At 46.6% G+C, this 24,538-nt stretch overlaps 1 protein-coding gene across 1 annotated transcript in view; it reads right to left on the reverse strand.

Moving 5' to 3' along the window:
• The window catches only part of SIMC1 (SUMO interacting motifs containing 1), a 373,014-nt gene that overhangs the window by 105,548 nt on the left and 242,928 nt on the right, over positions 1 to 24,538 (reverse strand). Inside the window, exon 6 of the mRNA XM_078652825.1 lies at positions 21,251 to 21,358. Within this exon, the coding sequence (XP_078508951.1) occupies positions 21,251 to 21,358 (108 nt within the window). The remainder of the gene's footprint in view (positions 1 to 21,250; positions 21,359 to 24,538) is intronic.

Here is a 24,538-nt window from a genome sequence, read left to right on the forward strand (position 1 = left end):
AGTTTTAGACTTGTAGATCTTTGGGAGTGACAACATTTGGCTTCTTTTTTAAATTAAATAAATGGAGGGGGTGTGTGGCCAAGATGGTGGCATCATGAGATGTCCAGCATGCTCCTCCATTCCCTGGATCGCACGAACGGTGACAATAGCAGGGAAAGGAGGCCCAGAATGTCCGGGAAGAGGGCCATGTAGCATCCACGTAGCATCCAGGACTGCCACGCAGCAGTGTTCAGGCAGTGCACTGGTTCGGACAGCCTGGTGTGGGTGTCTAAATACAGAGTTCCCAGAGCGGCACCCAGCTGATGGTAGCTGTAGCTCAGTAAGGGATGCAGGTGAGCGCTGCAAAACCCACTTCGAAGCTCGGCATGTCTGCGCTCTCTTCTGTGCGCCGCCCACTGACAGGAGAAGCATCGGCGTCTCTGAGCTGGGTCATAGAGGGGTGTGGGGCCCCCCACCAGACAGTGCTCCCTGGAACTGCAGTAAAAAAAGAGTGTGTAACGAAACCAAAGGCTGATGGTCTCGTGGGGGAAGACTGGATGCAGGGGCCCGGAGGTGGCATAGAAACTTGAATGACGGCTGCTGCCCGCTGCTTAGTAAATCAGTAAGTGTTAAACACGATATCAAGGAAACCCACCCCCAACCCCACAACAGACAAGAACTCCCCTACTCACCTTGCCTGCTGCCTGTGGAGCATCAACATGGTGGCATAAAAGGAATGGGTACTGCAGGAGGTACAGCTGGAGCCTACCACAAGAGGGCTCCCAGCACACCCATAGTACAGACAGGACATTTGCTGAGGTGCAATCGTCCTACCGGCCCACATACAACTGCACTGGGAGACAATGCATGCAAGTGTTTTCAGAGGTGAGAGAGGAGTAAGGGTCAAAGCAAGCCACCAACCACTGTGCTATAACAAATTCCTTTGGAACACTCACCAATAAATCACCGCCAGGTCACACATGGAGGCTGTGTGCCCAGCGTCCTCGGGAGCTACAATATAGTCAGCCCTCGTGTTTTGCTGCCACCTCATCAACAGCAGACCAGTACATGCAGCCTGTGAATGCTAGCAGGATAAACCACAAAATGCACTCAAACGACCACCTTATAATCCTGACCGGCATAGAGTATCTGGGCATGTGATCATCACACCCTGTGGGTTGAAGGACTCACCCTACTATCCAGATGGCTACTTCCAAAAGCAAGAAAGATCATAACTTGCATGACATGATAAAGCGCTCCACTGATGCCTACTCTAAAAAGGATCCTGTGTCTCAGTACACCCCACCGACAAGGCAGGAAACAGCCCCAGTTACACATGCCTTCCTAGAATCCCTCTGACACCCTCAAAGCGGATCTACAGACGGTAAAAAGGACCTGTCACAGGAGCTGCAGGACATGAGGCTCAACATGGGCTCACTAAGTGAGAGAAGGAAACAGCCTGAACAACGAATCCTTAACGAGTGTATTAAACACCGAATCCTTAACCACGACCTTTACCAGAACCACAACCTCATTAACCACTACTGTACACGAACAACGACCACCTGAACCACGACTTACTAAACCAGAGGTAAGTGTCAAAATGTTAATAAAGAATCTTATAAACAAGTGCAATATTAAAATAATTTGGAACGGGATGTTTTTTGGATATTTAAAAAAAATTAGTAATGTGTAATATTTAAAAATGTATTTCCCATTTCGTGATTTTAATTACGAAGTAGAAATACTAATTTGTTTAAATTTAGCTTATTAGGCCAGTAGATGGCACTGTCGGTTTGATTTTAAGTGATGTGATTAAGATCAGACCTCGATGCAAGAGATCTTAGTTATTGAGTTGAAAAAAGACATCGTAGCAAAATACAGGAGTTTGTACAGAGATCTAGGGACGTAAAATTAGAAGAGAGTTGAAAATACAATCTGAAAAATGGGGGACTGCATATGACAGTGTCAGCTGTGAAAATTGAATATGCCGTAAACCTTGTTTCAGACTGGCTGACCCCATTTCAAAGCAGAACTGAAATGAGAGGGGGAATTTTGTGGAACACCAAAGACAACAGTTATTATCCAAAACGATAGTCGAGGAAAACTTTGAGCAAACCATAATCTTAATCATTGACAGCGCTTCATTGGACATCAAATAGTGATAACGAAATTCAATATATGCATGTATCACCTTTAAGAAAAGCATTACTTGAATATTCTTTCAGGTCTATATCTCCCTTTTAACTGAACTGTTGATTCTTCCATTGAATCAAGAATTAAAAGTGACCATCTTCCACAGGCTGTTTCAATTTACACCTTGACTGGTAGATTCAGGAAATATGATGAATGATAAATGTTCGTGGTTTAGTAATTCGTTGTACAGGATGTAGTGGTTTGGCTTGGGTAGTGGTTTAGATTTCGTGGTTTAGGCTTTCGTTGTTTATGGGGTAGTTGTTTAGTCATACAATCAGTGAGAGAGTGTCCACCTTGGAAGACAACAAGATTGCGCAGTGAGATGATATGGAGATGATCCAACAAGAAGTGCTACGACTCCAGGAACGCCAAGCGGACCTCGAAGACCACGCGGAAGACCTTGAAAAAAGATACCGCCAGAACAACGTACGACTGCAGAGGGTGCCGACCGGAGTTGAGGGCACAGACATTGTGGGCTATGTGCAGGCCTTATTATGGGGAGAGGACAGCAGCACCTGTTCAATTAAGAGTGGTCTTTACCTCTCTACTCCCCAAAGGAGGACCGACCATCTCCTTAAAAAGTTATAGACAAAGTCTGTGCCTATAACGCGACGTCAGTAATTGAGTGACTGCGCTCACTGATGAAGAAGGGTAAGTGAATCCACCTACCCTACTGATGAAGGTGCCACGACCCACCAGGGCAACATATGGCCGAAACATGTCGACCAACCAAGATCTACCACTAGGTGCTGTGGAGCAATAAGACACCCATAATAGCCCCTCTAGTTCAGTTTTTTTAATGGTATTACTGTCCTATATAATAAAATATCACATGTGGGAAAGTAGATGATTTTAATCTATTTTCACTATTCACAACTGTCGCGAACCAGACAGTCTCCCTCCTGTTGGAGGAGAGCAGATCACCTGGAGAACTGACACTCTTTGAGAAGACCCAATGATGATGCTGCTCACCTAACCACATGAGCGGAGAATCAACATATCAGTCCCATAGGCAAAATAAGAGAAATTAATAAAAGCACTTACCTTGCGCTCAGAGCAATGTAAGTAGTTTTATTTATGTATTTATTTTATTTTGCCTCTTCCGTCGTCTGTCACTCCCCCCTCCCGCCACGGCTCACCACGCTTACCTGCACCAGCCGCCACTACAACATATACCACGCCCTGTGTTAGTGTGACTGAGGGTCTCCATGACTATCATATAGACACTCTGGAAAAATCGACATACGCAATTCATTCCCGTTGATTGTGACCATATTAGCTGTGGAAGACAAATGAGTCTCTGCTCTCTCCCTACCCTAATTTGTGTTCTTATTCCTGCATATCCAAGGACACGAAGAGGGGAGTGAACTACAACTTGATAGTGTCTATCAAGTCGGCCGCGTAGGGGCAATAGGAATATGCTACTTACCAGTATGCATCTGTTCTTGGCATGTAGGGCTGCTGACATTTATATCTATGCATAGATCGCCGCCTACTGTTGGGTCCGGATGATTGCACATTGTTGTCCTGGAAGGGTCTTCGAAGTATCACGAGATAGGTGGCTCCTCCCCTGGACTACAGTGCGCATGGGCATCCCCTCCATGCTCTGATTGTTTTTCGCCATTGTGGCAGAGATGGAGTGTGATATAGTAAGTGATGACCATGCATGAGAATAAGTGAATTAATTCTGAGTGCTACAGCTGCGACAAGCACCGGGGAGGAGGGCGGGCGATATAAATGTCAGCAGCCCTACATGCCAATAACAGATGCATACTGGTAAGTAGCATATTCCGTTCGAGGCATGTGGGCTGCTGAATTTATATCTATGCATAGAATAAATAGTAGTACCCTCCTTAGCGGCGGTTGCCCGTGCCAGCTGCAGCAGTCTGAAAGAGAGTTCTGAGAACAGCCTGACCTACAGCAGCTTGCTGTTTTGAGTGCACATCCACGCAGTAGTGTTTGGTGAATGTGTGTATGGTGGTCCATGTGGCTGCTCTACATATGTCCTCTAGAGGAATGTTACCTAGGAAAGCCATGGATGCCCCCAACTTGCATGTGGAATGCGCTCTTGGGGGAATTGTTAACGTGCGTTTAGCCTTTAGATAACAGATTTGGATGCACTTAACAATCCATCTTGCTATACCTGATTTAGAGATCGGGTTGCTCTTGTGTTGTGGAGAGAAGGCAACTAACAGTTGTTTAGTTTTCCTGAAATCTATAGTCCTGTCATGTAATACAGGAGAGCTCGTTTAACATCCAGTGTGTGTAGTGCTCTGTCAGCTACTGTATCAGGATTTGGGAAGAATACAGGTAGTTCAATAGTTTGGTTAATGTGGAACTGTGACACTACCTTGGGCATAAATTTAGGGTTGGTGCGCAGCACAACCCTATTAGCATGAATCTGAATGAAAGCCTCCTGAATAGTAAGGGCTTGCAGCTCGCTAACTCGTTGTAGCGACGTAATTGCCACCAGAAAAGCCACCTTCCATGTGAGAAATTGTATCTCACAAGAGTGAAGAGGTTCAAATGGTGGGCCCATGAGCCTGGTGAGGACTATGTTGAGGTTCCAGACAGGCGAAGGCGGGTGTCTTGGAGGAATGACCCTTTTCAGTCCCTCCATAAAAGCTTTAATGGCTGGCACTCTGAAAAGGGATAGGTGCTGTCTATTTTGAAGATAAGCCGCCATTGCAGCTAAATAAATCCTGATGGAACTATACGCTAAATTACACTTGTATAGGTGCAGCAAGTAACCGATGAGGTTTTGTGTGGAAGCATCAAGCGGGTTTATGTTATTAGTGGAGCAATAGATAACAAAGCGCTTCCATTTTGCCGCGTAGCAGGCCCTGGTGGTAGGTCGCCTAGCCTCCTTTATGATGTCCATGCAGTCAGGAGGCAGGTTTAGGTAGCCAAACTCTATGACCTCAGGAGCCATATTGCAAGGCTCAACTGCTGCGGATCTGGGTGCTGAATGTCTCCATGGCTCTGCGTGAGGAGACTGGGAGTGAGTCTTAGGCGTTGGTGTGGAACCACGGAAAGTTCTAGGAATGTGGTGTACCACGCCTGCCGTGCCCACGTTGGAGCAACCAGGATGAGCGTCCTGGAGTGTTGCCTCAGTTTGCGTGCCACCAGCGGTATGAGTGGTGCTGGAGGAAAGGCGTACGCAAATCTGTTCGACCAGTTCATCCATATCGCATTGCCCTGAGACTGCGGGTGTGGGAACCTGGCGGCGAAGGTGCGGCATTTTGCGTTTTCGTGAGTGGCGAATAGGTCGATGTCTGGATGACCCCACTGCTGGAAATATGGTTGGAGCACTGAGGGATGTATCTCCCACTCGTGCATCGGATGGCTGTGTCTGCTGAGCAGGTCCGCCTTCTGGTTGTCCCTGCCTGGGAGGTGTTCCGCCATGAGAACCATGTTTCTCTGAATGGCCCACTTCCACATGCACTGTGCTAGGTGTGACAATTGTGGAGAGTGTCCCCCCCCCTTGCTTCTGGATGTAATACATCGCAGTCATGTTGTCCGTCCGGATCAGCACGACTTTGTTGCAGAGATGCAACTTGAATGCCTTCATCGCCATGAAGATCGCCATCAGTTCCAGTAGGTTGATGTGCATCTTCTGCTGTTGCGGAGACCATAGTCCTTGCACCGTATAATGGAGGACATGCGCTCCCCAGCCCTGGAGAGATGCGTCCGTCGACAGCACTACCTGTGGTACAGGCTCTTGGAACGGTCGTCCCCTGCAAAGGTTTTGTGTGTTCCACCAATGCAGAGAGTTGTATGCACGACCGGTCACCAACACTAGGTCTCTCAGCTGTCCTTGAGCCTGGTTCCACTGGCGTGCCAAGCATTCCTGAAGCGGACGCATGTGTAGCCTCGCGTGCGGGACTATAAAGATGCAAGAGGCCATCATGCCTATCAGTTGCATGAACATTTGCGCTGGGAGTGAGTGTTGTGGCTTGAATTTTCTAATCAACACGTGCATGCTGTGAACCCTCGCTGAGTTTGGCTGGGAGCGTGTTTATTTCCGCGCCTAGGTACTGTTGTACATGTGCGGGCTGAAGATGGGACTTTTGGTAACTGAGCGAAAATCCTAGACTGTGCAGGAGGTGGATTGTGCGCGACATGTGTTCGGCACACTGCTGGGCTGACTTTGCTTGTACCAGCCAGTCGTCTAGATACGGGTAGACATGGATGTGTTTTCTTCGAAGATGCGCGGCCACAGTCGCCAAGCACTTCGTGAACACTCTGGGGGCTGTAGTGACCCCGAAAGGCAAGACCTTGAACTGGTAATGCTAGTTGTTGATGGTGAACCTGAGATATTTCCTGTGACTGGGGTGAATAGGAATGTGGAAGTAGGCATCCTTCAGATCTAGGGTTGCTAGGAAATCTCCTTGACTGAGCAATGGGAGAACCTGCTGTAACGTTAGCATGTGAAAGTGTTCTGATAGGATGTATAGGTTTAGAGGTCTCAGGTCGAGAATGGGCCTGAGAGACCCGTCCTTTTTTGGGACTAAGAAGTACAGTGAGTACACCCCTTTTCCCTGTTGTTCGAAAGGCACGAGTTCTATGGCCCCTTTTTGCAGGATGGACATGACTTCTTGCTGCATAAGTGCATGTGCTCGGCGGACATAGGACGGTGCCTTGGGGGTATGTTGGGTGGAGTGGAGGTTAGTTCTAGACAGTAACCGTGTTGTATAAGTTGTCTCACCCACCTGTCCGTGGTAATGCTTTCCCAGACTGGCAAGAACTGTTGGAGTCGCCCCCCGACGGGTGTTACATGGTCGGGGGGCAGTGACAAGGCGTCACTGCTGGTTAGCGACGGAGGATCTGGCATTATTATTTCCACGTCCTCTGCCCTTGGTGCTGTTTCCACGGTATCCACCCCTATTGTTCTTGTTATAGGTGGTTTGCGTGCCACTCTTGGTATATTGGGTTTGTTGTGACGCTTGTCCTCTAGAAGCTCCCCTGCTACCGGAGTGACGAAAGGAACCGCCCCTGAACTGCTGAGACTGCAGATTTCCCATGGATTTCGCAGTTTCAGTGTCCTTCTTAATCTTCTCAAGAGTGGTGTCTACCTCTGGACCGAACAGGAAGTCAGGATTTACTGGCTGATTAAGTAGGGTAGTTTGGATTTCAGACTTAAAGCCAGAGATATGGAGCCAGACATGTCTCCGAAGCATAACGCTAGTGTTTATGGCTCTTGCTGCTGTGTCGGCTGCGTCTAACGCGCACTTAATGGACGCGTTGGAGATCAACTTCCCCTCCTGTATAAGCATTTCTGCTCCCTCCTTATAAGTATCAGACAGGTGTTGCATGAGCTGCTCAAACGTGTCATAGTGTGCCCTGTCATATCTTGCTAACAGGGCTTGGGTATTGGAGATCCTCCAAATATTAGCAGCTGGAGCTGCCACACGTTTCCCAGAGGCTTCTAAGATCTTTGATTCCTTGTCCGGAGGAGGAGCATCACCCGTAGTCTGAGAGTTTGCTCTTTTGCGAGCATTAGCCACCACTAAGGAGTCCAGCGGGAGTTGGCCCTTGATGTAGGTAGGATCCTCGGGCGCAGGCCGGTACTTTTTGTCAATTCTTGAGTTCACCACCCTTGCTTTAGTGGGCTCTTTAAAAATGTCACTGGCATGTTTGAGCACACCTTTGAGCATAGGCAGAGTTTTCATAGACCTTTCTGATGTGGAGAATGTATCAAAAAGAAAGTCTTCCTCCACGGGGTCAGCGTCATATCCACGTCATGGGTAAGTGCCGCCCTCTCAATTAATGCGTTGAAAGCAGCAGTATCTTCAGTAGGTGAAGTCTTGATAGCATATGAAAGAGTATCAGGAGTGGCGTGTGGGTCAGGGTCCACAGAATCAGCCCACGGTTGGGACTCATCTGGATCGGCATCAATGGTATAATTGAACTGGTCCTCATTGTCTCCTCCCTCCATATCCTCATTGACATGTGTGGGAGAGTAGGCATAGCCCTGATCATATGATGGCATGGGCTCAAAAAGAACAGGGGAGGTAGAAGAGTCCCTCTTTTTCTTCAGAGGTATCTTATAATGTTCCATAGGCGTTTCAGGCCTGATTTTCGCTGGTAAACAGTGAGTCGACCTGATTCGGAGTCAATGTAGAATTTCGACTGTTCGTCATGGGACGTTGGCTGGAATACAACGTCGTCCGACCGAGGCTGAGTGGCTGCGGCACCCGACGTCGACTTGGCAGAGTCGGGAGTTTGAGTATGTTGAACAGTTTTAGGCCTCGCCGTCGGGGGTAGTCGAACTTTATCGGCGCCGTAAGAATTGGCGACGGGCTGACCGTTTTCGATGGAGGTGGTTTCTTCGACTCGACCGACTTCGAGGGTTCAGCGTGTTTGAGGCCTTGCGTCGATTCGAGCCGTTGTTGCTGCGCAGGAACGCCTTTGTGCTGCGATGAGGCAGGGTGTTTCGATCCGACGTTTGGCTTCGGGTCGAAGGCCTTGACCAACATCGGCTTCTTCAACTTCGGATCGATGGTCTGCTGGGCATCGAGTCCTTCGGAAGATCCGCCATTTTTGGAGCCGGAAGTCGACGTCGACGGGAGCGTGACGCGCCTCACTGTAGACACAGGCGTAGTCGATCCGATCTTCGGCTCGACGCCCCCTTTCGACCCCGAGGGGTCGAGCGCACGCTTTGACTTGGAAGGTTCCGAAGTCTTCGAGACGACGATTGTTTTAACCAGTGTCGGTTTCGATTTTGTGTCTTTCTTGTCTTTTGCTTTCGGTTTCGATATCTCCACTGAGTGGGGCCTATCGACTGATGGCTCTTTGGAAATGTTCTTAGCCGGGCCTTGAAGCGGGACTATAGAACGGTGTTGAAAATCTTGGCTAAGGCCTTCCGGCGATGCCTCGACCTGAGCCGTGGAAGAGTCTTTATGGGTCTCCGCAACTGCGGTGGGGCTCAGCTCTTCACCTGAGTCGTCGTCGACGGCTCTGGTAGGTTGTACGTCGTCCCCTACCTCGACGATGTCTTCATCATGGACGTAGAGTTCTTCCTCGTCCTCGTTGTTGGTGGAGTCGGGCTCCGACGTGGGATCGGAGTGCTCCGGATCCTCTTCTTGTACATTTTCTTCGTCGTCACCACCGAAGATGTTTTCCGGGTCTGGTGCCGATTCTCGCGCCGACTGTCGTGCAGCGCGTCGAAGACGGAGAGTTTTCTTGGATCTGAATTTGAAACAGGCCATGCAGCCGGCCTCGTCGTGGTCCGGTGAGAGACATTTGTTGCACACCGGGTGTACGTCGATGTGGGGATAGTTCGAGTTGCAGACGGGGCAGCGCTTGAACGGACTCCGTTCCATCGTCAATGGGCCTGTGGCGTCGAAAGGCAAAGGTCTTCCGACGTCGAGTTCAAAGAACTGGAAGGTAAAAGGCACCGAACGAAAGACAATACCGACGCCCCTAAGGCCTTTTGACCTCGAAAAAGCAACTAGTATAATTTCCGAACGTGAGTCAAGAAGTACATCCGAACCCAATGGCGGAAAAAAACAATCTGAGCATGGAGGGGATGCCCATGCGCACTGTAGTCCAGGGGAGGAGCCACCTATCTCGTGATACTTCGAAGACTCTTCCAGGACAACAATGTGCAATCATCCGGACCCAACACTAGGCGGCGATCTATGCATAGATATAAATTCAGCAGCCCACATGCCTCGAACATGTACACCCATCCAACATTCTAGTGTGCATACATGACTTCCAGCTGAAGGAGGAAATCCTCAGGAAATCGAGAGCCCTACAACCCCTCTAGTTTTGCAGGCGCAAGATCTCTCCTTTCCAAGACCTGTTGACACTCCCTCTATAGCGATGAAGGAACTTTAAGTCAAACACAGAATTCATATGCGCCAAGGTGGTCACTTTTGGCTGGAGACAACCGTTCAAGATTATCTTCCGCTGGGGGGCGAAGTGCATCAACCAAAAACACTCAGAGTCCCACCAAATCCTGAGCCTGCAACCAGAGGATTGACAAGGTTCGTCGTGGGTTCCCCGGGCCGCATACTTGCATAGTCCCTCGAAAACATCCAGGTCCTCGAGTCCAGACCCAGGTATGATCGCAAAGGAGCACAGGGCAATGCTGGACACAATCATACAGGATATGGGATGCGGAACAGACCAGCCTTGAGAACCTTTCCCGAAGTGATTTAGGACAAAATGCTGAGTAAGATCTCTACGCTCCTGACCGAGCTCCGCTTGAGTGACTCAACTTGCAGTCTTCCATTTGCTATGGACTTTGTGGGATGAATTATTTTTAGTTCATGTTGGGAAATGTTTTTACTTGCTACTCTTGACACAGAGGCCATCGAAACTGTACACCATAATACTAACAGGGCCCATGATTTATACACGTACAAAGGGAGTCAATGGCTCCCCCTACTCAATGTGCCAACCAAGGCCCAACACAAATACTACCTCCTTTGACCACATGTGATGGAATTCAAAGTCCACAAGAAAGGAAGGTGCACTCTGATAGAAGTCAGAAAGGGAACACACTTGTAGTTCAAAAAGGTTCTTTTTATTTAAAGTTGTTTGGTTAAAACCAGCACACAGCCAACGAGTTTTGTTCCCTAGTGCCTCGGGAACTTCGTGAGGGTCTGCTAGGAATATTAGGTAATTTCAAGTAGACCAAACTATTTAAAAAAATAGTCCTTTTGAGAAGTGTATAAAAACGAATGCGAAATATTCAGTTCAATCAGTCCACGTTATTCTAGATCATGAAACAGTTGTAATACAGTGTTGACATAGATTTACGCAAAGCTCCCAAACATTAGGTATACTTGAGATCTGAAGTGATTTCTATATAAACTGAAACAGGCATCCAAAGTGCACCACAAGGATTTTAACAGTAACTTCATTACCGAATTCACTCTGTCGCTAGCTACCATGCTGTCCAGCAGTTGTCCACCGGCGCAGAGATACGGACTACGGGTTTTAATTCAACTTGTGCGCTACTACATTTGCTAACTACTGTTATAATCCTTGTGGTCCAATTTGGACGCCAGTTTCAATTTATAAAGATACTGATTGCAGTCTTTATTTGTACCCGTGTGGATTACATTTGCTAACTACTGTTAAAATTCTTGTGGTCCACTTTGGATGCCTGTTTCAATTTTTGTAGAAATCACTTCGGATCTCAAGTATACCTGATATTTGGGAGCCTTTGCGTAAATCTATGTCAACTCTGTATTACCACTGTTTCACAATCTAGAATAAAGTGGTCCGATTGAACTGAATATTTCGCATTCGTTTTTATACACTTCTCATAAGAACTGAAATAGTTTGGTCTACTTGAAATTACCTGATATTCCAAGCAAGCCCTGACGAAGTTCCCGAGGCACTAGGGAACAAAACACGTTGGCTGTGTGCCGGTTTTAATTAAACAACTTTAAATAAAAAGAAGAACCTTTTTGAACTACAAGTGTGTTTCCTGTCTGACTTCTATCAGAGTGCACCTTCCTTTCTTGCGGAATTTCTTACCAAATTGGCATTTTTCAACGGCGGATGCCGGGAGTTGTCGCACTCGCTTGTTGATACATGAAACTAGTGGAATTGAAGTGCTTGACCTAGGTCAGCTGTTGTGTGCTTCGCCTCAATTCAGAGGCCTAAATCATCCGGCTAGCGGGCCGCAATATTGTCTCTCCTTGTACCAAAAGACAAAGTGAGGATGAAATTTCAATGGCTCACCCGAAATGTTTTCCTCCGGGGTGGTTAAAAAAGGGGAAGAAGACCTACTTCTTTCCAGGGACTTCAGGGGAAAGTGACAGGGAAAAGTACTCAAATCAAAGGTCGTCTTTGGGCATATTGCATACGATTGAGATCTCTTTTGGTCACAATAGGTTCTATATATGCTCCAAATGAGCAACAGGAACATTTTATTAAGGAGGCCCAGTCAGAAACTCTGCAGTCCCTGGGCGCAGCTGTTCTGGTGGGTGGCAACTTGAATTTAGTGATTAACAACAAATTAGACCGATCAGTCTTACAGTTCGGTCAGACTGCAAAATTCTCTGCAACGTCGTCAGTGTCTGCTAGACTGCAGCCTGAAAGATCTATGGAGACGCACCCACCCCAGTGACTGGGACTACACATTTTACTCCTTGGTGTTCAAAACCAATGCACGCATACACTTTTTTCTGTGCAACCAAACTACTTAGACCGTGGTCAAGGGGGTGGGTATCACACCCATGTCACTGTACGACAATGCCCTTGTCAAATTGGCTATGCGGGGGGACAGGATACAATAGGCCCCCAATACCTGTAGGCTATGAGAGCGCCTCATCTAAGAAACCAGCAATATCAAACCATAAACACTGTACTATTTACATAACACGAAAATCACTAAAACAGTAGTCTGAGGGGAGCTGATCGCCTTGTCAGCCCGAAATAACCGACTAAGGAGAGAAAACCAGACACAATTATAAAATGCAATAAAGGAATTAGTGGCCAGCCATGAATGCCCAAGTACCCAAAGGGTGTGGTGTGAGCTGAATAAGGCACGTGCACAGTTTAAAACCTGGAAATGGCAGAATACGCCCTGCTTCGCCTTAAGCACAATTTTCACACAGGGGTAACAAATGCGGAAGCTTACTGGCACACTGCCTGTGTTCTAAGATATAGCAAGGTAACATAGGAGTGATCAGTGTTGGAGGAGGGGTCCATAGGTCACGGAGGACAGACCAATAACTGCAGTCTTCCGGGATTTTTACCAGTCTCTGTATTTGGGCCAGAAAGTAAACAATGACGCCATCACTACATACTTACAGAAGGCCCAATAACAAGAATCATCACAGCACAGGCAGGGAAGCTAGAGGAGTCAATCATACTGGAAGACTGGAAGAGGCGATTGCCATAGCCAGGCGGAAACCACTAAAATCCCCAGGCCTGGGTAGCTTAATTGCTACCCTGAAACATTTTGGCTTTGGGGCCAGATTCTGCCACTGGGTCCAGAATATCTAAAGTTCTCCAAGGGCCGGGGTGAGATTGGATTGGGTCTCTTTGGAATTATTCCCCATACAAAGAGGAACGCGACATGGATGCCCACTGTTCCCTTCCCGCTCCCTAAATGGAGCCATTCGCACAAAGGGTCCAGACTGACAGTAATTTCTCAGGGGTCCTGTTCAGGAGCCTTAGGCATACTATCAGCCTATATGTAGATGGCGTGATTCTGGTGCTTACTAATCGTATGTCCTCACTACCTGCCCTAGTGGCTGAACCACAACATTTTGGAACAATGTCAGGGTTCAAAATCAACCTTCAAAAATAATAGATCCTTAACTTGACAGTGCCTCAGCACCACAAAATGCAGCTCTGCCCCTAATTTCCTATAGAGTGGACAGATGTTCCCCTTCCATACCTGGGGTTGAACCTAGCCTTCTCTGCCTCCCAGTGAGCGGAGATCAACTACCATAATCTCCTTACCCAAGTGAGATACAAACTCATTATACTGACTAAGATCCTATTCACTTTCCAAGCCCTTCCACTAACACCCCCTCCATAACTCCCTGCAGCTTGGAATCAACAAGTATATATGGCACGGGAAGGGCCATGCATGCAGAAGCAGCTCACCTACAGACTCACCGATGAGGGGGACCTGGGTGCCCTCACATTACACAATACTTCCAAGCTGTACAACCCTGTTTCTTGGTTGTGAAGGGTAGAGCTTTCTCAGAAAAATACTGGTGCTTCACGGACCAGGCACTAGCTAGTACACACATATGGAAAATCTCCTGTCTGCCATGAAAACATATGGCATGGGACCTATATTCCTCAACCATCACCAGAACTAGCATGAGAGTGTGGGATCAGACCGAGGCACAACAAGGTTTAACTACATTTACCTCGACCATGCACCCCATTCTCACCAATCCAGACTTCACCCTCGGACTGTAGGCAGAACACTTCTTCCAATGGCAAGAGGAAGGCTGTAAGCACATAGGCTGTTTGACACTAATGGAATCACCCACTTTGTCAGCCTGAAGAAAGACTATTATCTTTCTGAAGTCAATTGTATCCACTATTTACAAATCGGGAACTCGGTCACAAACCCCTCTGTCAAATCCCACTCACATAGGCCACTGACACCCTTTGAGAAGTGGTTCCTCCTCAAACACAGTGACAGGTGCCTCATCGCATAAATATACACCCTCTTGTGACCACCGCTACCAGTAGACAAGAACACAGTGAAAAAACAAATGGGAAAGGAAACTAGGACACACATTCACACCTAAGGAATGAGAAGACATCTACTACCGGGTAAAACACAGAACACAGCACATCTAGCACTGAGACTGACTTTAACTTGGTACTGGATGCCTGGTTTGGTCCAGAAATGGATTTGCGAATGCTTGAGGGGCTGTGCAAACATGGGTAACCTATTACACTTACTATGGGACTGCTCAAAGCTGGTCCGGTACTGGGGAAAAGTGCTGAACGATACCGACAAAGCCTTTGACACACATATCCCGGCCTTCCCTGCGTATACCCTGCTGGGTCTATCCAAACCTTGGATATATTCCCTGAAATCCATGTGAGGCTGTCAGATGTCTCTCGCTGTAGGAGAAGCACATCAGGCTATTCTCTCCCTCATGGGGCACCAACAGAATTCCGGAACACACAACATGGCTACACAAACTATGGTTCATTCTGGGCACGGAGAAGCTGACGCTTGGAACGGAGCTTAAGCTTAACACACCTATTGAGAATTATAGGCTCCCTTCATAAACCTCTAATCAGCAGAATTTAATTAATTGAACTGCCCCAAATATCTCAAATTGCTATACCGGATTTCACATCCCCCAGACACCGCAACGACAAAGGACAAAGGATCGAGGTACAGGCCTGGGGGAGGAGATACATGATTGGGGCCATGTGAGAAATATTGTGGTGACTGCTACTTACTTTCTGAAAGTTCAAGAGATTAGGAAACAGTGGGCAGAGGTTAGTTGGGTTCAGGTTTTTTGCTTTCTGTAAAACCAATGAAAACTAATTTATCCATAAAATTAAATGAATTAAATTTGGCCATTTTTAGCCTTACTTTATAGGATCCAAGCATGGATGTGCTCTACAGTTGCACAAAGTTAGATATACATATATGTATAAAAATACGTGGATTCCTGTGCGTGGGTGGGTCTATTCAACCCTTATACTGATGAGGATCCACTGGAAGAGAACTTAATTCACTTCAAAGTGTGCCTACCCTGTCAATAGTACATGTAGCTCTCAGATGGGCCTGCCTCCCTTTTGTCTTCCTATCCAGCCAGGCACCACTCCCAGTGGGAGATGAGCTGCCCACAGAAACGGGTTTGAGTTACTACTAGGGAGGGTTTGCTCATTTCCCTGAACGCACCTCTTCACTGGGCACAAGAGCTTTGCACAAGGGAAAATGTTTCTGCCATCTCGTTGTTAGGTAGAGGGGGCACTGTGGGATTGTCTGCATAAGGGCGCCCAGGAAATGTGTGATTTTGTATATTGTAATGTTCTCTATTTTTATAAATTACAGTGGGATTTTTATGTTCCGGTTTCAACTTCTCGACCTGAGTGCGGCTTTTGACACGGTTAATCACCGTGTCCTGATTCACCGCCTCAGGAGAGCTGGAGTGTCGGGAACAGCCCTATTATGGCTGCAGTCCTCTTTAGAAGGGAGATCCTTTCAGGTCTTCAAGGGCAATACCAACTCACAGCCCTTGCCCTTACAGTGCGGAGTCCCACAGGGCTCCTTACTGAGTCCCACGCTTTTTAATGCCTACACGGCCCCATTGGCTGAAGTGGTGGCCCCTTTTGGGATCCATATGGTAATATACACACAGTTGGTTGTAGCTCTGAGCCACCCCAGCCAACAGACCAATGGTCTCCCTGCCTGCTTGCAAGAAGTCGTACAATGGATGAATCTCTACCATATAAAAAAACTCAATGAGGAGAAAACAGAGCTCATGATCCTTGGTAACTCATTAAGTGCATTCCCCAAAAATCTGTGGCGGTCCTCCATGGGTCCGGCACCGATCCCCAAAACAGAGATCAAAAGCCTCAGAATCTGGTTTGACCAGAATCTCACCTTTAAAGCACAGGCGAGGAAGACTGGCGCTTTATGCTATGGCCTATTGAGAATTATCCGTAAAATCCTCCCCCTCCTACCTCCGATAGCAAAAAGACTAGTGATTCAGGCCTTGATTTTGTCCAGATTGGATTATGGAGACGCTCTTTATTTAGGCACCCCAAAGGAGGTGATTCTAAAACTGCAGGTCGTACAGAATTGCGTGGCGATGATGCTCATCGACACCCCTAACCGGTGCTCAGCCAGACCTGCACTACACTCTCTCCACTGGCTTCCAGTACAGGCGAGAATAACTTTCACAGCTCTCTGCATAGCCCACAAGGCACTGAATGGAGGCAGTCCCGTAATCACAAATGCTATGATCCGCCCCTACAGGACAAATAGGAAACTCTGCTCAAACGAACTCCACCTTGCTATGGCCCCCAGGATCAAGAAGGCGAGAAGTGGCGGAAGGCTTTTTTCACTCAACGCCTCCAAACTCTGGCATGCCCTCCCGTTACATCTACTGAGAGAACCGAACCACCTAAAGTTCTGGAAACAACTAAAGACCTGGCTTTTCCCTTAAGAGATCAGCGCCCCTAGCGACGTCAACAGTGCTGTTATGCCTCCGGGTAGCCATGCGCTATACAAGCGCCAATATAATACAATACAACTGTTTTGTTACTTCTAAATGCTTTACAGATTTCTTTAAAGTTAAGACAGTTGTATCATAGCTACAAATGGTTGAGCTCAAGTTTAGGTTACGGAAACCTTTACTAAACCTAACAAGAATAGTGGCATTATTATTTGTGGTGAATGTAAGAAAGTGGCTCTATATATACTGGACCAAAGTCAGGTACAGTGTGTATAGAGTCCCCAATCCCCAGAGGCTAAAGTCAGATCTGACCTTACTCTCTAAAGTGGTAGCTTGGTCGAGCAGTAAGGCAGTATCAGAGGACAGTGTAAAGCATTTGTTGTACACAGTCAGAAAAAGGTTTCCCACACTCAAGAACTGAACTCTAGGCCAATTGTTTTTATATCAAAAGATATAGTTGTTTTATTTTAGAACCAACGGGTATCAAAATATACCTTTCTAAATATGAGTGACTTTAGGTAATTGCTTTGTAGACAGGCAATAGACTTGGTAAGTACAATAGTTACAGGGGTTGCAATAGGCAACACAATTCAACATTGAGCTCAATGGGTTTTTCTACATAAATGCAGTTGATTACTTTCAGGATTACTTTTCTAACCACAGGACAGGATCCTGGAATTAGTCCTGGGACCTAAGCGGTAAAAAGTAAAGTAAAAGCGTTTTGGTTACAGTTGTAATTTTGAAAGAATATAAATGTATTTTCAAAGTTGACACAGAAATTTTTCAGAGAAAAACTAGCAATGTTATCTTATGGATGGAAATTCAAGTCACAGGTAAAGTAGGTTCTCGTTACTTTTGTAATCCAGTACTGGACTCCTAGGTTCATCACTGGGACCTCTACCTAAGACAGGTAAGTATTTGCATTTCAGTAGTTGGTACGATTTTTAAAGAATATTTGTAATTTGCAAAAATCGACACTTAGAAGAAATTTCAGAGAAAAATGGTTTCCTATGGAAGGAAATGCAGATAACTGGTAAGTACAGTTAAGATTACTTTTGCGGTTCAGTACTGAACTAGAAAGTACAGCACTGGCTTCTTCTATCCCAGGTGAGTATTTCGGAAATCGTTATTCGGCTGATTTTAGAGGATTATTTTAAAGTTTCAAAACTCCACACTTAGAAGAAATTTCAGGGAAAATCAGTTATTGTTAGCCTATGGAAGGAAAGTGAGTTATTGGCTTTCAGGTGAGTACTCGACTGTTCAGGTTGAGGTTCTGGGCATAGACTAAGGGGTCTCCCAGGGTCGGAAAGGTACAGTTACACCCTCAGCAGCACAGGGGCAGCCGGGTGCAGAGAGAGTAGGCCCAATGCAATCCAATGGAGGGTTGGGGGCCTTTGGTTGGTGGCTGCAAGCAGGCAAACCACGCGGCTGTGGGAGCTGAGCTCCTGGTCACTTACTCAGGGCAAGTGGGGAAGTAGAGTACGGTAGTAGTTGCACTTACAGCGGCACTCGGGCGGCTGGGTGCTTTTGAGCCGTAGGGAGCTCAATGTTATCCAATGGGAAAGTTACAAAGTGAGCAAAGGCTGCAGGCTCAGGGACGGATATTCTTCAGGTGCGACCACCACTTCGAGAGGTAAGTTGGGTTCTTGGAGAAGAGGTAAGTACCCCAAAGGAGGGCAAAGGGGGCCGTGGGGCGCCGGGTGCAGGGGTGTCAAGAGGGTCTTTGGGCACTGGACTTCGGGTCCCAGTCGCCGGGGGGACGTCCTCGTGGTCTTGGGTCACTCGGGCACGGGCCGGGCTCGGCGGGTGCAGAGTGGGTTGGATTCGCGGTTCCTGGCTGGCACCAAGGGTATAATTGTTGGAGCAGAGTGGAGTCCCAGTCTTTGAGAGGGTCAAGGCAGGCAGGTCCTCCGAGTTTTCCAAGGTGGCTGTCCGCAGGAGTCGCCGGGATTTAGCAGGGGCAGGTTCCAGGGTCGACAGGCCGGTAGGGCTGGGGCCAAGTCAGTTGGTGTCGTCCTGTTAGCAGCTGCACGGCAGGTCGTCTTCTTCTTGATCTTCTTTCTTTTCCTATCGGATCTGAGGAAGGAAGGTTCAGGATGCCCCTAAATACTGAATTTGGGGGCGTTACAGGTAGGGCAAGGGCAGGGACCAATAGGTCCCTGTCCTGTGGTGGGTACACCCCCTAGTCTCTGCCTCTCCTGTGGGTGGGGGCAGGGGTCTAGCTGTGATGGGGCAGGGCTCCCCATCTTCAAGATGGCTGAAGCCCGGGTCGTGCTTCACCTCGCCTCTCCCACCTGAGGGGTGGGGTTGGCACAGGCTGGCACCCCCCCTCCCTGACGTAGGGTTTCCCGCCAGTCTTCCCGCCAGAATGGGGGTCAGAACTGGTGGGGGCCAGTTGCTGAGTACAGCAAGTGGTCTGGAGAAGCTCACGAAGGCAGCAGACCTTTGAAGCTTCCCCCCTGCCCATCCTGGGGGAGGAGACCTAGCACCTCGCACAGGATGTTCATTGTTGCCGGCCAAGGAGAGCGGGGGGCTCTCCACCCAGGGGTCCAGCAACATGTCTGCTGTGTGGCAGCATAGGCAGCCTTTCAGACCAGACGTGGATTTTAGATTAGGTTTTCAGGGGGCATCTCTAAGATGCCCTCTGGTGCATTTTACATTAAATCCCACACTGGCATCATTGCGGGTTTAATGTGCTGAGAAGTTTGGTACCAAACTTGTCAGTCTTCAGTGGAGCCATTATGGTGCTGTGGAATTCGTAATGACAACCTCCCAGCACCATATACTCTTAATGGCATCACTGCACTTACAGTGCCCAGGAATGGCCCTGGGTACTGTAGGGGCAAAGAGCTCATGCACCTGTGCCCACACCACTGGCATAGGGCACCCAGCTAGTGGGGTGACTGAGGTATGCCAGGGCAGTGGGTCTTGTGGGCATGGCACACACAGAGGTGTGCCATGTCGACTCTTTGTTTAGTTCTGGACTTAGACACTCAGCCTGCAAAGGCAGTGTGTGGGTGTTAGGGTACAGGGTCCCTAAGGGTGGCACAATAAGTGCTGCAGCCCTTAGGGGTCTTCTCTGGTCACCATGCCCTGGGTACCTAGGGTAACATCTACTAGGGGCTGACAGGTGGCCAGAGATGCCAATTGGGCTTTAGTTTCAACACAGTTTTAGGGAAGGAACACAGGCCCTGGGCACCTGGTTGGCAGGAGCTCAGGGCACACTCAGTCAAAGCACACCAGCAGTTCAGCAAAAAGTGGGGGCATACCAATGCAAGAAAGATGGCAAGTTCAAGTTCATGTATTTATAGAGCGCACTACTCACCCAGAGGGTCTCAAGGCGCTGGAGGGAGGGGTTTACTTTTTATCGAATAGCCATGTTTCAGTTCTTTTCTGAAGGAGATGTGATTCTGAGTAAGGCGGAGGTGGGTGGGGACAGTGAACTCCATCCACTTTCTCACAATGATCAATGAAGACCCACTCATGGAGTATTTCAGCTTATATGAGCTTATCTTTTTGGTGTTGCTATTTATCCATGAATACATTCCAAGGCTTTAGAGATCATCAAAAGGAAGCAATATGACAACAGTGACATGTTTAGTTGGTTCTGTAGACTGAGATCAAAGGAAATAAATCCCATGAGAAACTAAGCGTGACAGTGGTGATGGGCACACCGGAGGCATAGACCAGAACAGACACAAATTCAGGTTATTACACTTCAAACAGTGTTTTCCCTTCAATGTACAAATCCTGTACAAATGTCAGATTTAAAAAAGCTACTACTAAACCTATTTACGTAGGAGCCTTCTCACTAGCTATATACTTATGCATATTAAGCCTGGTATACCATAAAATAGAACTGCAGAAGAGAAAAGAGAACAATCTTACCGAAAACTTGCATAAGATTCACTCACCGAATTGTTGTGTTCGAATATATAGGCAACTTTGCAACTCCATCCACAATACAAACTCTAGTGTGAATGGAGCCACAAAAGTAGGTCCCACAATGCACGGAGACCTTAAGGAATTTACAAAAAATGTTGCTAAATGTGATGTGTTTACAGTAGCCAGTGTCTTTTAGTAAGTCAGGATATGTTCCAGTCATTGGAAATAAGGGGGTTTGGCAAAAGGGCAACGGACCAGACACTCAGCATTCTGTTGAGGCTAAGAATAATGCTGATGTTATACTGTGTACATTTAATAACTGTTCACACGTATTGGAAGGCAAAAAGCACTGGAAAACAGCATGCATATTTAACACACATGCACTGTTCAGCAAATGCTGCTTCCCCCATGAATGTGCGTGCACAGGCAGACCCGCGCACATACATGCAGACTCTAACCTCATGGAACCCTTACATTCAAAGTCACATGGGCTAACAAAAGAACAAGAAATACAGCCTGCCAAACAATGCAGATAGAACAATTCTCACATCTGCTCCTTGTTCCTGGTGTTGTCGGGCGACAGTGGAGGATTGTTCTCGCAGTCTGCTTCAATGGAACAGCACTTCACTGCATCAATGAGCCATCGGATCACATCCCTACCCATAGAACAGGAGACATTAGAGGAACAATGAGCAGTAGTCAAACTCAAAAGACTAATAAAACGTGTGGTTATGAGTCAGTGATGGAATGTAAATAATAATGTAAGAAGGTGAAATGAAAACCAAAATTAAATAGGATTTTAGAAATTAAATTTAAATGAACAATTATAATAATGTGGCACTTTGTGCGCTTCTGATGCCCATCACTGAACAGGATTACATTATTTATTGAGTTCAGACTAAACTTTCTTCAGTTGCCAAAAATTATTCATAGATTAATAAGCTTTGTATACCCACTGTGTCTGGAAACCCAAACGCAAGAAACAATGACAAATACCCATCACGGTATTTGCAGAAGAAGGATGATGGATTTTGAGCAAAACATCAGTGAAAAATCTACTCCACTTCTATTTTTATGGCTGGTTTATTTTACAGTTTTAAGTTTATACTAGTTTGAGCAAAAAAGGACAGGCGTTGGTGGCACTGCTGGCAGTGGTGCCCAGAGTACTGCAGCACTTTGTGTTCCACTTTGAGAGGTTAATACATATAGTGAAGAATGGCAATATCCTGCTCAGTGTTCTCTGGTGCAATCTTAAAGGTATCATCCTTTACCTTGAAAGAAAGAAAGGCTGAACTGTTTTTTAACAGCAACCACTAGGGATGCTTCTCGGATGCTGGAAATTCAGCTAGGTGTTATGAACAGAAATAACTAAGGTGGAAAACTTACCTGTAATCCTACTTACACCTTCATAGGTATTTTCTCTGAATCCACACACAATAGAATACTCTTTATTCATCTGTGGGCTACCCAGCACACCTTTTATATGTTGTACTACTCACAATAGCAACTCTGTACTTGCGTTTCAGCTGTTTAGGACTTGGCCATCGAACGTACTAGCTGAAAATTCACAAATTCTGCCAATCATAATTGAATTTTTCAGGGGGGGGGCGTGGTTTGAGGCTGATTAAGATGGCGGCTGGTTGACACCGCTCCACGTCGCAATCCGAGGATTGTACATTCCCTGTCTGGTGGAAGCTTTCCGATGCCTGTTTTGAGTACAGGGCTTGCTGGCTGAAACATTCCTGCATCTAAAAGATGCCTTTTGTTAAGCGCGGTAAGCTCGCATTTTCACGATTTTTATCAAACCTGTGGCGCGTTCCATGACTGGACAGCCCCCGCCACTTTGTTTACTTCAGAGCGTTTTCCTCACAGGACTGGCTCCTCACAAACAGTCATTTTATGAAGGGCAAAGTATACCAGGATGTTCTACAAATCTCTTAATACATATCCTCTGAACATAATTTCCTCCAAGGTCGCAGATTTCATATTTTTAAAACGTTCATTGTCGGCATCTTACTGCAACAACTAACGCTCTTACATTAGAATTGCTGGAATCTCAGCTGGTTGGACTACATCACTGGAGCAATTAATAGCAGCACAGAAGGCTTTTGGAATTTCAATTGGTGATATTATCTATTCCTCATACTGTCTTTTGCGTCCATTTCTCTGTATTTCATCGCACAAACTGCACTTTGTTGTTTGAATATACATGTCTATGGGGAGAATTAAATCTGGTCGAGGCACTGCTTCATTGTCTACTTCTACTTTACATCCCAAGTCTACTGCAGTGCCTACCTCTAAGCCCTTTTCAGTATTACAAAGCGACATGGAGGACTCAACACCAACCACAATGCCCCTTAGTGCAGAGTCGTCTCCCAGTGCATCTACGTTTGTGCCTCTACTAAGTGGCAAAAATGCATCTAAGCCAACTTCTACGTTAGTGCTGTCCTCCACTAAGCGAGTCAGAAAAGACCCTCCTTTGCCAACCACCTCTCCTCCACCAGCTTCCTTGGAGTTACTTCTGGATGAAATACGGGCTCTTCAAAGCAAGATTACTTCAGTGGAATGTCAGGTCGAATCTTTACAAGCCTCTTCACAGCAGATTCCTCCTATGAAAGCAGAAATCCTCCAACTAAAGAAACAAGTGGAAAACCTTGAAAATCGTAGTAGACGCAATAACCTATAAATCTATGGTTTAGCTGAAGGATTGGAAGGTTCCAATCCAATATCTTTCTTCCAGTCTTTTCTTTTGCAGGTATTTCTGAACTATCCTTCATTGAATATACAAAGAGCGCACAGACTTGGTCATCCTCCACATACTTCATCTCAACGTAAACCAAGGGGCATAATACTCTACTCCCTAGAATATACTGATTTGTTGAAAGTTTTTGCAGACAGTCAAATTTAAACGTCGCATTTCCGGACGAGGCTCCCAGCTGTTTTTCTCGCAAGACTACGCCAAGGTCACAGCAAAGAAACTGAAACGTTTTCTAGCAATGAGACCAGTGCTACGTGATTTAAATGCCAGATTTGGTTTATTCAATCCCTGCCTCTTTAAAGTGACTTATAAAAATAAAACAACCACCTACGAGGATCCAAGTTTACTTCAGCGTTTTCTTGGCAATTGCTGAGAGGATCTATGGAGATCATCTTCTACTTGAAAAGACCACATTTTCCTGTGCCAACTGTAATTTTACACTGTTTTTCAGGACAGAGCTTCATTAATTGTTTTTTTTCTTGATTTTCCTTTTCCAGGTGTTGGTCTCCCTGTTTCCACCCTCCACTGTATAGTCTCGTCTAGAACATTTTCCTCCTCGTGATTTCCCCCAGAGTGGTTTAGCTGGCTGTTCGTCTTCTCTTTGTGGCCTCAACACCCTCCATTCATGTTTGAGTCTTTGGTATGTTTCATTGTTATTTAGATTTCTTTTTTCGATCTCTTTTCTTTTTTTCGCTCTCCCTTTTTGACTTCCTTTCCTCCCCTTACTATACCTCACTTCTCTCCTTTCATTACATTTTCTTCCATTTCATATCTTCTCTTATATTGATTTGAGCGTGTTGTTGGTTATTCTGATTATGGCAGATTTTTTACTATGTTCATGTTTGCTGTAAATTTTTATGCATTTTTCTCTTTTCCTTAACATTTTTGATAAATGACGCTCCGTGTTATTTCCTGGAATGTCTAAGGTATGGGTACGCCTATCAATCAATCAATCAATCACTCAATCAGGGGCGTATAAAGCACGCTACTCACCCGTGAGGGTCTAAAGGTGCTGGGGGGTGGGGTGGACGGCTCCTGATTAGTCGAAGAGCCAGATCTTGCGGTCCTTCCTGAACAT

Source organism: Lissotriton helveticus, chromosome 7 (assembly GCF_964261635.1).
Source record: "Lissotriton helveticus chromosome 7, aLisHel1.1, whole genome shotgun sequence".
NCBI lineage: Eukaryota > Metazoa > Chordata > Amphibia > Caudata > Salamandridae > Lissotriton > Lissotriton helveticus.